At 53.3% G+C, this 15,249-nt stretch overlaps 3 protein-coding genes across 3 annotated transcripts in view; all 3 read left to right on the top strand.

Annotated features, from left to right (window-relative positions):
• The first annotated feature begins 1,721 nt into the window (after nt 1-1,721).
• CD79B (CD79b molecule, immunoglobulin-associated beta) lies at nt 1,722-6,506 on the top strand. The gene is made up of 6 exons (XM_009883815.1): nt 1,722-1,788; nt 3,862-3,903; nt 4,746-5,057; nt 5,595-5,713; nt 6,011-6,052; nt 6,408-6,506. Exons 1-6 carry the CDS (start codon nt 1,722-1,724, stop codon nt 6,504-6,506), a joined length of 681 nt encoding a protein of 226 aa, XP_009882117.1.
• A 1,807-nt stretch (nt 6,507-8,313) lies between these two features.
• Nucleotides 8,314-15,249, top strand: part of RDM1 (RAD52 motif containing 1) — a 14,211-nt gene continuing 7,275 nt past the window's right edge. The window contains exon 1 of the mRNA XM_009883848.1: nt 8,314-8,361. Within this exon, the coding sequence (XP_009882150.1) occupies nt 8,314-8,361 (48 nt within the window). The remainder of the gene's footprint in view (nt 8,362-15,249) is intronic.
• LOC104285364 (somatotropin) lies at nt 10,964-15,228 on the top strand. Its single transcript, XM_009883814.1, has 5 exons — nt 10,964-11,031; nt 12,060-12,223; nt 12,929-13,045; nt 13,434-13,595; nt 14,934-15,228. The coding sequence occupies exons 1-5, from the start codon at nt 11,022-11,024 to the stop codon at nt 15,132-15,134; spliced, it is 654 nt and encodes a 217-aa protein (XP_009882116.1). The 5' UTR covers nt 10,964-11,021; the 3' UTR covers nt 15,135-15,228.

The raw sequence follows: 15,249 nt of genomic DNA, 5'->3' as shown, positions 1-15,249 counted from the left end.
GGGGCTGGGGAGCCAGGGTGGCCCAGGGGAAGAGACACGGGGACACAGTACCCTCCCTGTGAGACCATCAGTCCTCCCTACGTCCCATGCCACTGGCTATGACAAGCACAGGGGACTTCAAGGGGAGACCGAGCCCCTCTGGACCAGGTCTGTGCCTGTTTGAGGGTGCCAAAGAGTAGTTTGGGGTAATTTGGCCACTGCTGCTGCACAACCTCTTTAATTTGTGCCCTGGTCCTGGTTTTGCCCCACAGGTCTTTCCCAGGCACCTCCAGCATCCCTGCCTCGCTCGTTGCAGCTCCCATCTCCAACCCAAGGCCTTGAAGAGAATCCCTCCAGTGCCTGAGGAGCACATGGGCATCCTCCGTCGCTTTTGCCTTGCAGGGGTGTCACAGCCAGGCTGGGCTTTTCCAGCAAGACCAAGGATTGCCGGCAACAGGGACTCAGCAGCACGGCCCCGACGTACAGCACCGTGCATGGCACGACCTGCCTGCTCTACCAGGAGAAGGCACCTGTACCATCAGCTCTCTTCCCCTCCTGGGACCAGCTGTTCTCTGGAAACCTATATTTCTCCTCTTCCTCGCTTCACATCCCCTCGCGTACAAGGTGAGGCTCAGTCTGGTTCTCAGCAGCCGCCGGATGCTCCAAACTGGCAAAAAACCCAAAAAACCCACCAAACCTGCAGAAGGTGAAGGTCTGGGGAGGCCCCAGGCAGAGCCACCCGGGCTCTGGGGACCAACACGGCTGGCAGAAGTACCCAAAGGTGTTTTTTACATGGAGTTACAGTTCAGTGCTCGCCCGCAGCTGGTAAAGCGCAGCAGCCGGAGGGCATGGCATGGAGGGAAACCAAATTTCTGTGTCAGAGCAGAGGGGGACAGAGAACACCATGGGGTGCCACGTTGAGCTTCCCCAGGGCGTGGTTGTCTCCAAAGGACTCATGGAGAAGGGTTTCATGGCAATCAAGGTGCGGAGAAGGAGTGGGCAAGGCTGGCACCCGGGGAGGTGACATCTCGCTTTGGTCATCTCTTTCTTCTTCTAGATTTCAGCCTTCCCTGGAAGACCAGCTGCGGGGGCTCTCCAGGATTCTGGGGATGGGAACTGGGGGACGGATCCCGCCAGACCCCTCAATGAGCAGAGAAGCCCCACAAACATCCCCTCATGCCACCCCATTCCCACTCTTGCAACTGGGCCAGCATCAACCCCAGGCTGCACCCATCACCTGGGGGGGGAACTGCCCACACCGCTGTGGAGCTGGGGTACAACCCTGGGGGTAACTCCCATCCTTTCCCCTCTTTGAGGGATGTGACAGCGCCGACGGTCACATCCCACTCCCTGGGCACAACCCCTGTGCTCAGCCCAGGTTTTGCGGCGCCATGTGCTTTGCAGATGGGTTCATCTCCGGTTCTGGTGTAGACCCATACCAGTCGTGGCCACCTCCATCAAAGAACGCCACCATGATGAGCACATCCTGGGGGCACGAGGTTGCATGGATGGTGCCCAGGGCGCAGGCACCGGCCGCCCCAGCGTCTGCGCCGCATTCAAAACCAGCCCTGAGGGGAAAGTCCCCATCGAGGAGGATTTAGATGAGCAGGAAAGGGGCCGGCTCACGTAGCGGCAGCTTTGCCATTTTTAGGTACGGAGAGCAAGACGGTCGAAGCGGCCGCTGTGTTCTGCAGAAACCAGGGGCCGGCGGCTGGATGTTTCCCTGCCGTTTGCCGTGAAAGATGGCCGATTTCTGCACCAGGCTCTGGGTGCTCCAGGCGAACCTCTGGCTGATGGCCCTGGTCACAGGTAGGCGTCAAACACGGTGCTTCACGTTTTGGAGCAAGGAAACGCTCGGCCGGGCGACGCGCCGGCGTGCGTCCCTCGCTTAATGCAACGAGGGACTTTGCCCAAGTTTGGCTTTAAATGCGTTAGTTTTAAACTTTGTATTTAAGCTTATAAACTCGCCGCGTTCAGCCCCGCTTTGTGCTGGAAGCCAACCCCAGGGAGGGGACAGCGGAGCCGGGGAGGACCCATGGGGGTTCGGGGCTCAATGTCTGCCTCGAGTTTCAGGTTTTGCTTCCCGTTGAGGTGCGGGGATGGGACGTGTCTGTCTTGGCCCCCCACCAGCACGGGAGAGTTCTGGGGCGGCCGGCTGGCCTCGGGGGGAGCACAGTGCGGAGCCTGCCCAGCTGTGGTTGCAGGTGTCAGGAAAGAAGGGGTTGGGTTTGGGGTTTTTTTTTTTACCTTTTATAGCTCTTGGAGGCCCGAGGATGGGACCAGCACATCACTGAGGTCATGGCCAAACCACGTCCCTTTGCTCTGCGGGGTTCAGTGCACGGGAGTGGAGGAGAAATAGGAGGAAAAAGGCCTTTGGGGGTGATTTGGGGGCCCTGTGTGAACACCCCTGTGCTGTTCCCCTTTGTGTCCCCATGGAGAAGCAGCAGCCAAACCCAGGACTCGGCTCCTGTCCCCTTCCAACTCCTCTTGCTTGGTGCAGGGACACCCACAAAAACCTGCAGATCTCACCCTCGGCTGGGCAAACTGGTGCCCTCAGGGGAATGGGCATTTAAAGGGTTCCTGTTGGGTGGCCACCCAAGTCCAGCATGGATTCGAGGTTGTGGGGTTTCATCCTGGCTCTCCTGGTGGCTTCGAGGGAGGACAGGGGAAGCTCAGCCCACCCGTGGTTGCAATGGAAATCTTGGCTTTGAGGGGCGTGAGGGCTCTCAGGGTGAGGGACCAGCCTGGTCTTTGTTTAGAAACACCAACAAAACATGAAGAGCAAAGCCCCATGTCCCATCTGGCCAGCAGGACCGCAGGTGGCCGGGACACGTACCCAACACACAGCCTGGACAAGGCACATCTCCCCATCTTGGAAAAAAACGAAATGATGGCTGGAGGGGAGAGTTTGCCTGCAGAGATGTAGGTGTTGGAGGTGATCAGGGCAGGATGGACCTGGAAGAGGCTCTGGGGCAAGGAGGAGAGCCCAGGGATGAGCCAGGATGTCCCTGCCAGGCTGGTCTTCGGGGCAGGAAGGTCTGCAGCTGGGTGGCAAGGCTCACGGCAAAACTCAGCCTGGGGAACTGAACCTTCCTTTGTCTTCTTCTTCTTCTTCTTCTTCTTCTTCTTGGGGTGGGGAGTTTTGCAGCTGCCCCAACGTTCTGGGAGGTGGTGCAGCCCCCACCTCCGTGCCAGCTTCCCCACGGTGGGGTTTGGCGAATATTGATCGAACGGATGGAGCTGGGCACTGAAGCGACGCAGTAAACAGGGTTGGGGCTTCCTGCCCAGCTGCAGCAAGAGGAACCGAGGCACAGGGGCACCGGAGCTGCGGGTAGGGGCACCCATGGGTGCTGGGGGGGTCCCCGCCTCACCCCACTTCCTGCACTGCACAGCAGGTCCCACAGCTCCATCCAGCCCTTGTCCTGAGGCGAGAGGGGACTGCATGGTCCCAGGGTCTGAGAACCTGCCCTGGCCATCACGGTGCTCCAAACCCAGGGAAGCCCCGAGAGGGAAAGTGTTTCTGGTTGATTCAGAAAACAGAGAGTGTAAATGAAGAGGTGTGAGTCTGTCCGAAAGGTGCCAGCCGGGGGGCAATATTAATAGCAAAGGCAGGTTTCACTGGGACGTCAACCAGAAAGCAGCTTAGAGAAAATTCAGGAGATGGGATGGAAATAGAAGGGTTTGCACCCAAATCTCCACTGCTCTATGTCCTCTGAGTGGGGCTCTGGTTGATGTTGCCAAGCACTCCATCCCTTATGGAGTGGGCACAAAGGACCTGTGGTATGTGCCATCCCATGTGGGACACCCTACGTGGGTTTGTCCTTCATGGCCTTGTGCTCCATGAGTTTTTGGCCACTATCTCAGTGCCCTTCTGTCTTGCAGGGGGGATCTCAGCAGACAGGAACAGCACCAGCAACAGCACAGGTAACCTCTCCAATCCGTTGGGTTCTTCCCTATACCTGTCCCCAGGGTCCTTCTCATCCCCACTGGCTATGCCACGAAGGTGCTGGTCCCCGGCAGAGCTGGAGATGTCCCAACACCCACCACCCTTCCCCATCGCAGAGGTGATTGCCAGGCTGCAACCTCCTCCATGGCATTTCCCCAGCCCCGCGCTTTGCTCTTCCTCTGCAAAGCTGAATCTGTTTTGTCTTTCCTAAGAACAGCCACATTCTTCCTCTGCATTTGCAGAGCACGGTGCATGAACAAGCCATGCCTTGGGACCAGGCACTGGGCTCACGCATGCAGCGCTTGTGCCATTCCCACCCACGGGGCATTAGGTGTGAACTCTGCAACCCAAAGAAGCCCTCAAACTCACCAGCTCTGGGGCTAAAACAGACCTGAAAATACAAAATACAGCAAAATGCCAAAAATGTGGAAGCATGAGAGAAGCCAGCTGGGGAGATGGGTCTGTCCTAGCAAAGGCTCTGTGGTGCACATCAGTGCAAGGTGTAATTTTGGAGCTGGAACTAACAAGACGTACAAAGAGAGGGGTGGGAGCAGCAAAAACGTATCCGAGTGAAGCCATTCCCACAGAAAACTGGAGTTTCCTTTAAAAGTACATTTTCACCAAAAACCTCTGTTTTTTACCCCCAGACAATGATGGTTCACCAAAACAAAGCTGAATGCTCAAAAGTGGTGTAATCCATGAAAACAGGAAGCTCTTGATCTGGGAGATGCTGGGGGGGAGTCTCGCGGGAGTGGGTTTTTTCCTGACACTCCCTGCGTGCCAGTCCTTGCTCGCCGTGACCACCCTTGTCCCCTGGCAGGCAGCGGGTGCCCCATGGTGCAGCAGCACCCACGCTACGTGGCGGCCAAGAAGAACATGCCCGTCCACTTCATCTGCTACTCCAAGGAGCCCCACAACATGCAGTGGTACAAAATGGCGGAGGACAGCGATGACCTGTATGTGCTGGACAACAGCATCTCCCGCTATAGCATCGAGTGGAAAGACAAATTCATCAACTTCACCATCTTCAAGATTGCCTACGAGGACAACGGCATCTACGTGTGTGACAGCAAGAACCTCATGGTGGAGAAGAAGCGGCCACACTTGTGCGGGACAGAGCTCAGAGTCATGGGTGAGTGGGAGCTCCCCATCCTCCATGCACCCCAGATGTTCTTTCTCCTTCTCTCACCCTTTCCCCCTCCACGTGAACCTCATACCATGCTCCTGTGCACCCTCTTCTCCCCATGCTGGTACATGGGGACAGTTGACCCCTTCAGGTACAACTGTAGAAGCTCCGTGTCACCACAGAGGCTTCTTTGCTCATTGCCAGCTGCCAAGCAGCAGGACACCCACCCTGGTTGGCCCTGGCACATCCATCCCACAGCAACACATCCCAGGGACTGCATTCCCATAATAAATCAGATTTTTCTTGGTCCTGACTAGCGGTGGGTCCTGCCCAAGGTGTCTCATCCCAGAACTTGTCCCTGATGCCAACCCCGGGAGCAGTTTACAATGCTCTGGCCTCTCCTGAGGGGGGAGGGCATGTCACCCTGGTCCCTCATGTGCTCTGCTGACACACGAAGCTGTGGCCACGCCGAGCTCAGCCCTGTTCCCCAGGAGCCTCCCACGGAGGTGGGACTTAGGGCTCTCCCTGTGCTGCTGCTCTCAGGTCACAGCAACATCCAGCAGGTCCAGAGCAGGAACACCCTGAAAGACGCCATCATCATCATCCAGTCCATCCTGCTGGTCATCTTCATCAGCGTCCCCATGCTCCTCTTACTAGATAAAGTAAGTGACGGCATCTCCAGCCCATCATCAGATGCATCTCCAGGCATCAGCCTGGGATGTCCCCGGGGCGAGGACACTGCTAGGGATGGCTATGGGCCGGCACCGGGTTTGGGGCTGTTACATGGGAGTGTGGCTAGCTGAAGTGGGAAATAAGCATCTAAAATGGAGTGTTGGGGACTGCCTGGATTTGCATGTGGAAGCCATTGGACCTGTCCTGGAGGGATGAGGCTGGGAACAGGGGTCAGAGGATCCCAGTGGGTACTGGTGACATCCAACCTGTGACTCTCCTCTCCATAGGGTGAAGGCAAGGAAAGCCCGGAGGAGGACCACACCTATGAGGTAATGCTGCATTAATTATAGAAATTCCTCTGCAAGATCAACCTGAGCCTTGAAATAGCTGGTTGTGCCCTTGCTGGGTGTCTGCTGGGCACCACCAGCCCTTGCAGGGCTCATCAGGGCATCTTCCTCCCAAGTGCATGTTGCACATGAGCCGTAAAGAGCTGCTGGTAAAACCAAGCCAGGCTCTGAGCATGTCCAGCCATCTACCTCCACCTTCTCCCCTCTCAGAAGCTGCCCCGATCTCCAGGGGAATCGCCGAGAGAGGGGACTCTGCTTGAGGGTCCCAAGGATGGATGCATGGTGGCCAAAACCATGGTCCCCTTCCCATGTCTCAAACTCCTTCTTTTTGGCACAGGGTCTAGAGGTGGAGCAGATGGCCACCTACGAAGACATCACTCCTTTCCGGGACATGAAGGCCAAGTGGACAGTTGGGGAACACCCGGGTGAAGAGTGAGGGGTCCTGTGCCCACCACCAGGCCGGCAGTGGCGGCAGGGCTCCCTCCCAGCACCCTGCTGGCACCCGCGGGGACAGGCCCTTGGACCATGGCTCTGATGGGTGCCTGGATCCCGGGCTGCGATCCGGGACTGCAAACCATCTCCAGCAGCCTTGCGAGGAGCTCGGGTCCCACTGCCCTTGGGTGCTCGCTTTGTCGTGTCTGGGCTGTGCCCACCAAGGCTGCCCTGCCATGGCTGTCGCTCCCACCACCCAGCTGATGAACCCCTAAAGCCTATGTAGAAATTAGAAGCTACCTGCAGCCCCTCCTGGAAGCAAACTGGCCCCAAAACCCAGGCAGCTCCACACCACGGTGCTGAGCTCCTGCATGGTTAATGCAATGGAAGTACCAGGGTGGGTGGCAGGTGTCCTCCAGCCCCATCATCCCTGGGAAGGAAAGGACCAGGCATGGTCACTCTCTGTGCTGCAAGGACCCTCCTGGGCTGTGAGACCCTGCTGCAGCCCTGGCAGAAGAGCCGAGGTGAGCAGCACTATGTGGATGTCACAAGAAGTGGATTTTGGGCCAGTGTTTAGCTCTCAAGCCATGGACATGTCCAGCAGGCCAAGCTGTCAGTTGTCTGAGATGGAGGATCCTCCAAAAGCACCTCTTTCTCCCCAAAGACTACAGCAAAAGCTGGGGAGACAGCTCTTGCCCAGAGGGTCTTGCACAAGTCTGGCTCCTCTCCAGGCAAGAGCTGGCACGTGTCACGAGGACATCCCCTTGGTGAGGGACACATCTGATCTCACAACCTATGGGAAGGATGTAAATTGTGGGACACAAATGTCCATCTCCTTTTTCGAGTCCTAATTAAAGGTAATGGGTAAATTCCCATCCTGCTCCATCCTGCCGTGCCCGCTCCAGGGGTGTCCCATAACCCTGGTGCCAGGGTGGGTAGGACAGATGCCCTGGGAATAAGGAGCAGCTTTTCATGGGTCCAGCTTAGCTAGAAACCAAACTTCACCTCGTCAGTGCCCCGAGCACAGGCAGGGGTGTAAAGCTGAGAGCAGCCGTGGGGCTCTCCTGGAAGCTCTCGCTGAGTACTCGTGGGGCGACCTCCGTGGTGCCAAGACGTCAGCTTGGGATGAGGGACAAAGACCATCACTGGAACTGAAGGAGGAGAACAGGGCCCAGGGCCAGGAACTCCGCTCCCGGCTACATCTGGTCTTGCAAGAGATGCTAAAAAACATCTGGAGAAGAACAGGGCAGCGCTAATCGGTTTTGTTAATAAAAATATTGGCACGGAAGCAGCTGTGTGGGTGATGGGGCTTGGGGCTGGCTGGGCACCCAACGCCAGGGCTCGGGGGGGTCCGGAGGGGTCCGGTGGGTTTGGCTGGACGAGGCAGGACAAAGGGGTGATGAGGACTGTGGTGGGCTGAAAGTCTGTCCCCCCTTGGAGAGCTCGGGCTCCCTGCGCCCCTGCGGCTCGTGATGTTTTGGGCCCCAAAGAGAGGGAGACAGGACCGCTCCCCTTCCCAAAACAGCCAGCAGAAAAGGGAGGGCAAAATCATGAGCAAACAGGGCTTTTCAGCAGGGAACAGGATGGTTCTTGTTTAGTAGTAAACCACCTTCGTCGAAAACTGGAATTCAAGCTAAATAGCACAAAAACGGCATTTAAGGTTGATTTTTACTAGTTAAATAAAACTACCCCAAATTAGTTGCGTGCACATGTATATAAATGTTACTTAAACATGTTTTACTTATAAAATTGATTAATTAAAGAAAGGAACATTCACAGTGAGAGAAGTGATCTGGCTGTTCCCGGGTTCCATGCTTGCCAAGATTTTAGGACTAGCGGAGCTCATCCCTCCACCCCGTGTTTTCACTTACGGAATGTAAGAGGAAGGCAAATTTTCTGGCCTTCCCCATTCCCAACCGCTTTCTCAGCCCCGCGTAAACAACTCGCTCAACTGCCTTAACCGAATCATATGAAAATAAGGAGAATCTGCTTTTTGCACCTGGAGAGGAAGCCACCGATGTCAAAAGCAGTTTCGGCCACCCTGGTTCCGCTCTGCCGCTTGGCTACGCTCTTAGCCCAGGGCTTTGGTGTCCTTTAAAATGTCAGAAGCAAGTAAATCTTTCTGTAGTGTTAGTGTTTTATTTTAAATGCTTAGGCTAGTTTCTGGGGAGCCTAGAGACATATTTTGTTGTCATTTTATACTGAGATGGGTTTGTATCTAAAATGCATTTAATGTAAATAAATATATTTCAGTATATACAGTATTTTGTGCCAATTTGCATCCCTACCATCAGCAGGATGGTCGGGCAGACAGATCGGGTCGCAGTCCTGGACATCTTCAGCCTCATCTTTAGGAACGGGTTCAGTGAAACTGAGAAGTTTTAGTTCCAGTAAATAAAACCCGTCAATTCAATCTGAAAAGGAATATTTACCTGCCGAGCTGAGAGCTAATAGAGGCAGCCAACCGCCACTTAAAACCTCTTGTCAACCACGCCGTCGCCCACCGAAGTGCAGAGGTCGGGCTGTGGGCTCCTGGGTCAGGATTCACCGGTTGCAGCTCACCCATCAGCCGGGGAAGGTCCTCTCCATGCAACCACCGCAGGCTCAGGGCGGCAGGAGGACCCCGGGAGTACATGCGCCTGCAGGGAATGTTGCTTCACTTGTTTAGATGCTGGTGGTGGTGCTCAGGGTAAGGCGGGTGGACACGGGACCACCTTGAAGAGAACTGAAGTTGTTCTTTTTCTCTTTCAGAAAAGAAAAGGAAATCGCAGCGTGTCACGCTGCTTTATGAGATGCTACTTTGGGTCGTGAATGCAGGCATTGGCAAGCGAGAAAAATGCCAAGCTGATATTTGAGAGCTGCTTATGCAACTGCAATTCTGCCAGTGGCGTGCGTTTGCCCGGCCCAGCGTTTCACAGCCAGGCACTGCCTTCTCCACGATGCTTCTGCCTCATTTCATGCCCAGAGATGATCGGGGACAAACCAAGCCTCGGGCGCGCCGCACAGTCTGGATCATCCTGGCTGCAACATGAAAAAAAAAAAAAACACATCGATTGAGCACCATGCTTTTACTAACAGAGGTAGAGAGGCAGCAGGGCAGCGAGTGATGGGCAGGACTCGGGTGCAAGGGGCTGTACCAATCTAGCTGCAGTGGTCGAGCATCATTGTTAAGGGGCAGCAGAGCCTGGGCTGGGCTGGGGTGCCTGCTGCTCTGCTCACCTCTGACAAATATTGACATATTTAAACATGGTCTTGAGTAGAAAAACACACCCAGATGTTGCTGGCTATTGGGTGACGGGATACCTGATAGCTGCAGGACCCACTGTTCCCTCTTCTCTAGGGACTGACATTTACTCGGCGACACCACCACATCTCCAGCAGGCAAACACTCGGGGGCTTCTCGGAACAGACCGCGCTCTTCCCGGCATGTTTATTAACCAGCTCTCGCACCCTCTGCTCCAGCCGCCCCGGTGATGCTGCTGCCTCTCGGAAACCAGAGCCACACCACACCACGGGGGGCACGGCAAACACAGCGCCCGCAGGAACCAAGTCACCAGCCCTCACCAGGGACTGGTCCCTGAACCACAGACAAAGGGCCAAAACAGGGTGGTTTGGGGCAATCACTGCCTTATGGGGAGTAAAAGTCCTTTAAGCCCCCCCTGGAGCTGCCTATACTCGGTTCTGCCTTTTTTTTGCTCAAAAGCTGTGACCTCCACTCTTCCCCAACGCCAATACTCCCTTTCCACACCAGCCCTCTGCTTAATCCAGAGATATTTCACATTTGTATCTCAGGCAAGAGCAGAAAGGTGCTCATAACCAGCTCTTCTCACACCCTTGTCCAGCTGAGGCCAGAAGAAGCCCAGAGCACTGGCATCTGGGACTGGTACCCGAAACAAGCCCCCGGGTACGACAGCTCTTGGTCACAGCTCACCAGCTCACCAAAACTATTTGCTGAACTTTCGAAACTTTGGGAGCATGAAAGAAACGACCTGTCGCCAGGCAACATCCATCCAGCTCCATCACCGCTAACAATAAAGGGGAAAACTTCGCACTTGCTTTAAGTCAGAAGTCTCCCAAAGCAACCCTGGTAACCGCGGGCCAAGGCTGCAGAGCCAAGCAGGAAATTCAGGGGGATTTTCGACCCTCTGTGGCAAGTTCCACCGCGTAAAAGCACTGATCTGATTTGGGATGGGTCTTCCAACCATTATAAAACCTTTATTTGTGATAAACAGCAGAATATGGCGAAATCATTCGGCACTGATTTCACGCCGAGGCAAACAACATCCCCAACCTTTACATCTATGTATAAATGACTACGATTAGGTAGCACCATTGCGAACACTTGTGCATTTATGCACGGAGAAGATATAGAGATGTTGTTGTGATCATGAACACGTATATACATTTTAAACAGACCCCTCGCTATATAAGGGGTGGCTCAACAGTTACCTTCACCAGCCTAGATGAAAGGAGGAAACATTCACTCTCAAGCAACACCTGAGCACCGCGCCGGGCAGAAATGGCTCCAGGTATTTTGCTTTATTTCGATTTTAAAGGATTGCCAGTGCATGCAAGGTGATGCTTAGGGTGATGGGAGATGATGATGGGGTAGTACCGCGGTGGGCTACAGACACTCAGTGCCAACCCTAAATTAAAACGTGGCAACTTATAAATCAATGAAAAAGAATACCTTTCGGTACAGTGGGACTTTTATCCATGAATTAACTTAGGTAGTCTTTAGCCTAAACTGGGCCAGGAGAGGCTGGAGAACATGAAGAACAAGGTCGAGCCACAGTTATAATGGTTATTATTAACATAAATGTTGGCAGGGAAACTAAAACTCATATTCAAAGCTTAAGACGGAGATCAGGATGATGTCTAATGCACACATCCAAGTCCTACAGGCTCCAGGGCATTCCTCCGCTGAAAGGTATTTGTCTGAGATTAACTTTGTGGTCTCTGTAAGCACAGATGGACACTTGAGTGTTAGACGTCATAGGCTGAAAACCTTCAGGCTTGACAAAGGTCACCAAATTCTACAGGTATGTCCCAAAGAGAAAAAGTAGCTGGTCACAGCACAGGTAATGTCATCAGCTCTCATCCTAGTGCAGGCAGACAGACGGTTTCACGTCAGCAGCGTGGAGGAAACCAAGGCGAACGTGAGCTACTCCCACACCCTCACCCGGTACTCACCATCCCCTGTTTGCTCACACAATTTGCTCTCCTCAAGGCCTGTGCAAAAATATGAGCATGTTAGGGAAAAACATAGAGACACACTCTATTTTTCATGGAGGAACAACAACTCTCAGCCAGGAAGACACCAGTCAACACTGGGAGCAGTACAAGCCTCGAGGGCACGTTTAGTGAAAGGGGACGAGGTTTCGTTTGATTTTGGGGAGGATTAAACTCACCCACAGAGTCAAACAAGACATTCAGGAAGGTGAGTCCTCAGCCAGCATGGACAGAAGAGGCTGGGAACTCATTCTCAGGTGCCACCTTCCTCCTCAGCACAGTTCCTGAAGGACTGCTAACACCTTTCCTCTCCACTTTGCTGCAGGGTCATGGTTTTCTCCTCTCTTCATTGCTGTGATCGCCCTGGGACTGCAGTGGCCACAGGAAGCTGCCACCTTCCCGGCCATGCCCCTTTCCAACCTGTTTGCCAACGCCGTGCTGAGGGCTCAGCACCTTCACCTCCTGGCTGCCGAGACATACAAGGAGTTCGTAAGTGTCGCGGCCTCTGGGCATCTCCTCCGCATTAGCTTGACGGTTTCAGGGCCGTACCACAGCTTCTCACTCAGCCTAACTTCCCAGAAACAGAGACTTTTCAACTATTAGTGTCATCTTTGTCAGTTGTTGATGAGGCAAAAGGGTCTTAATAGGATAGGACAGGCTATGTGCCATCAGCCTGGACCCTGTCTCCTCCTCTCAGCTCTCTGCCCCCACCTCTGATCCTGCATAGTCCCCTCCTCGGGGCTATTGCTGCCCGTGTCCTATCCTAGCGCACAGCTAAGAGAAACCTGGCTCGGAAAGCGGTGGGGGATGGCACAGATAGATATTCTGCAACACTTTCCTGTGACTGTCACCTATGGCCCTGGCTGATTCTGAGTGCTTAAAACAGTTTCTGCTGCTGGCAGGAGCTGGCAGGAGCTGTCACTTTGGCAAGACCTGTCCTTGGGGGTCACCTACTCCTGGTCCAAGCGTGTTTTGCATTCACCTTAGCACTTTGGGTTAGTGAGAGGAAGACCTTTAGGTCCAGAAGCCACTGTGCCAACATACAAACTCCTGTTCCTACCTGCCAACCCTGTAAGAGACACCTCATGTCTTATTTTTAAAAGAGTAAACATTCAGGACAGCTTGGGAAAGGGTTTATGGTCTTCTCCCAGTACACGAGCAACAGATCTGAACATATTTGGGATGTCTCCACAGGAACGCACTTATATTCCAGAGGACCAGAGACACGCCAACAAAAATTCTCAGGCAGCATTTTGTTACTCAGAAACCATCCCGGCTCCCACAGGGAAAGACGATGCCCAGCAGAAATCGGTAAGTCCTCTCCCCTGGGCAAGCACAGACCTGTTTGAAGATCCCAGCCGAGCTTCATTACAGGAACAGAGGGTTTCCACCTGTGAGCACTTCAGTGCTTCATGAGGTATCATTCCTCCTTTCCCTTTTTTACTATTTAAACCCTGCATGAAGAAGGAAAGTCTCTTCTATAGACTCTAGATCGTATTCCCACCCCAAGGAGGAGAAAAACATATGGCTGGGGGATGCTCCTCAGCTTGCAAATTCGTCTGTATCTGCTGAAGCTACAGGAGCAGTGGCACATCTCTGGGTCGCCTCTGGGCTGTTGCAGAGGGAGCAGGATGCGCAGGTAACTTTACCCAATATCTCACCTGCACGGCTTTGACCCTTTCTTTTTTTTCAATTTCAGGATATGGAGCTTCTTCGGTTTTCACTGGTTCTCATCCAGTCCTGGTTGACCCCGGTGCAATACCTAAGCAAGGTGTTCACAAACAATCTGGTTTTCGGCACCTCAGATAGAGTGTATGAAAAACTAAAGGACCTGGAAGAAGGGATCCAAGCTCTGATGAGGGTAAGTTAGAGCATGTAGCATGATTTAAAAATAACAGAGATCTTTGAGACACTGGGCACTCAGCTCTCAGGGTCTTCCATGGGATCCAAAGACCATGGGAAATCTCCCCACTTCTCACTCTGAAGACCAGTGGCATCCCTTGGACTCTGCTTACCTTAAGAAAATGAGATCTCAACACCCCATCACACATGTTTCATCACTGGGGTGTATAAGAAAACCCATAACAAATGTTAATAGCAGTGCAGACCAGGGAAATCCCAACAGTCCCGACCCAAAGTCTTTCCAAACCCAGCACCAAAGACTACTCAGTCAGTTAAATCTGCTGCACAAACAGCAACGTTTGCTATATCTCCATGCAAAATACTTTAAAGTGGAGTAAATTTTATGAAGTTTGCAACCTGGCTTTAAGGACTTAAAATATTTCGTAAAAACAACACATACAAGTGTGTGTACAGATGGAAGCTGATACTCTGATGTTTCTCTCTTGCATTAATACAGCACCCAGACAGCTGAGAGCTGAAGAGTGGCCTTCTTCAAGGGGTGCTCTTAATTTTTGCTTTGTTATTTTAAATGAAATTGCTTATCTGCCAGGATGCCTCTTCAGTTATACTTACCCTATGACTAAGTTTATCTGCCAGCATCACCATGTAGCTCAGAGAAACTAAGTATCTGTGAGAAATGAGTCTGGACAATTACTTGCATCTTCTGGCACCTAAATAACTCCAAAAGTCAGGCCCTGAGAGTAAATAGAGATCTTCTGTCCCGGCACTTCAGCTGGAGTAAGTAGGTGTATATATCGGTATCACTTCCAGATTTTGCTCTCCATATGATACGGGCTTAGGCATTGGGAAGCAGTACACAGAAACTAAGGCAAATAATCACATTTTAGTCATTTATGACACTGTTTACTTAACCAAAACTGTCCTGTTTACTGTGCCAGCTGGTGAGCAAAGCAGGGCAGGAGGAGTGGCAGACTGCAGATCTCTCTGCTCCAGATCTGTGTGCCTTGGGACTGGGTTAGAGCTTTGTTCACTGGGAAAGTGGGAGAAAAGAGAATTAATTGCTTGGCTCCCCGTCTCCTTGGCTAGAGTAGCTATGGAGAGACCCTGCAACTTTCCCCTTATTTCAAGACCCCAAAAGACACACTCCTCCCTCCCTGCAGCCTTGTGCCCAGCATAATTACCCTTCCTGTAAACACACACACTCAAAAGTATGTTTGAAATATAATTAAGGGGTGGTGGAAAAATCACCCCAACCTCCTCTAGAGCTAGAGGGGAGCGCTGGTGATGGGACCCCATGGAGGATGCTCATCCCCAGGACATCTCCCTCCTCCCGCAGGAGCTGGAGGACCGGAGCCCGCGGGGACCCCAGATCCTCAAACCCACCTACGATAAATTCGACATCCACCTGCGCAACGAGGATGCCCTGATGAAGAACTACGGCTTGCTCTCCTGCTTCAAGAAGGACCTGCACAAGGTGGAGACCTACTTGAAGGTGATGAAGTGCCGGCGCTACGGCGAGGGAAACTGCACCGTTTGACGCCGGGGATAGTTCCCCAACCGCCCGGGCCCCTCGCTGGCCACGACTGCCCCACTCCTTTGTCAAGAAAATAGGAGAATAAACCTGCAACCCACTGACATTTCTCTGGCTTTTG

The sequence above is a fragment of the Charadrius vociferus genome, unplaced genomic scaffold, assembly GCF_000708025.1.
Source record: "Charadrius vociferus isolate BGI_N301 unplaced genomic scaffold, ASM70802v2 scaffold484, whole genome shotgun sequence".
NCBI classification, from domain to species: Eukaryota; Metazoa; Chordata; class Aves; order Charadriiformes; family Charadriidae; genus Charadrius; species Charadrius vociferus.
This window is presented reverse-complemented; position numbering and strand designations above follow the sequence as displayed.

Coding starts and splice junctions, on each gene's coding strand:
- CD79B (XM_009883815.1), top strand. CDS start 1,722: ATGGCCGATTTCTGCACCAGGCTCTGGGTGCTCCAGGCGAACCTCTGG. Junction 1,789..3,861: donor GCTGATGGCCCTGGTCACAG/GTAGGCGTCAAA, acceptor TCTGTCTTGCAG/GGGGGATCTCAGCAGACAGG. Junction 5,058..5,594: donor GACAGAGCTCAGAGTCATGG/GTGAGTGGGAGC, acceptor TGCTGCTCTCAG/GTCACAGCAACATCCAGCAG.
- LOC104285364 (XM_009883814.1), top strand. Junction 12,224..12,928: donor CCGAGACATACAAGGAGTTC/GTAAGTGTCGCG, acceptor ATGTCTCCACAG/GAACGCACTTATATTCCAGA. Junction 13,046..13,433: donor ACGATGCCCAGCAGAAATCG/GTAAGTCCTCTC, acceptor TTTCAATTTCAG/GATATGGAGCTTCTTCGGTT.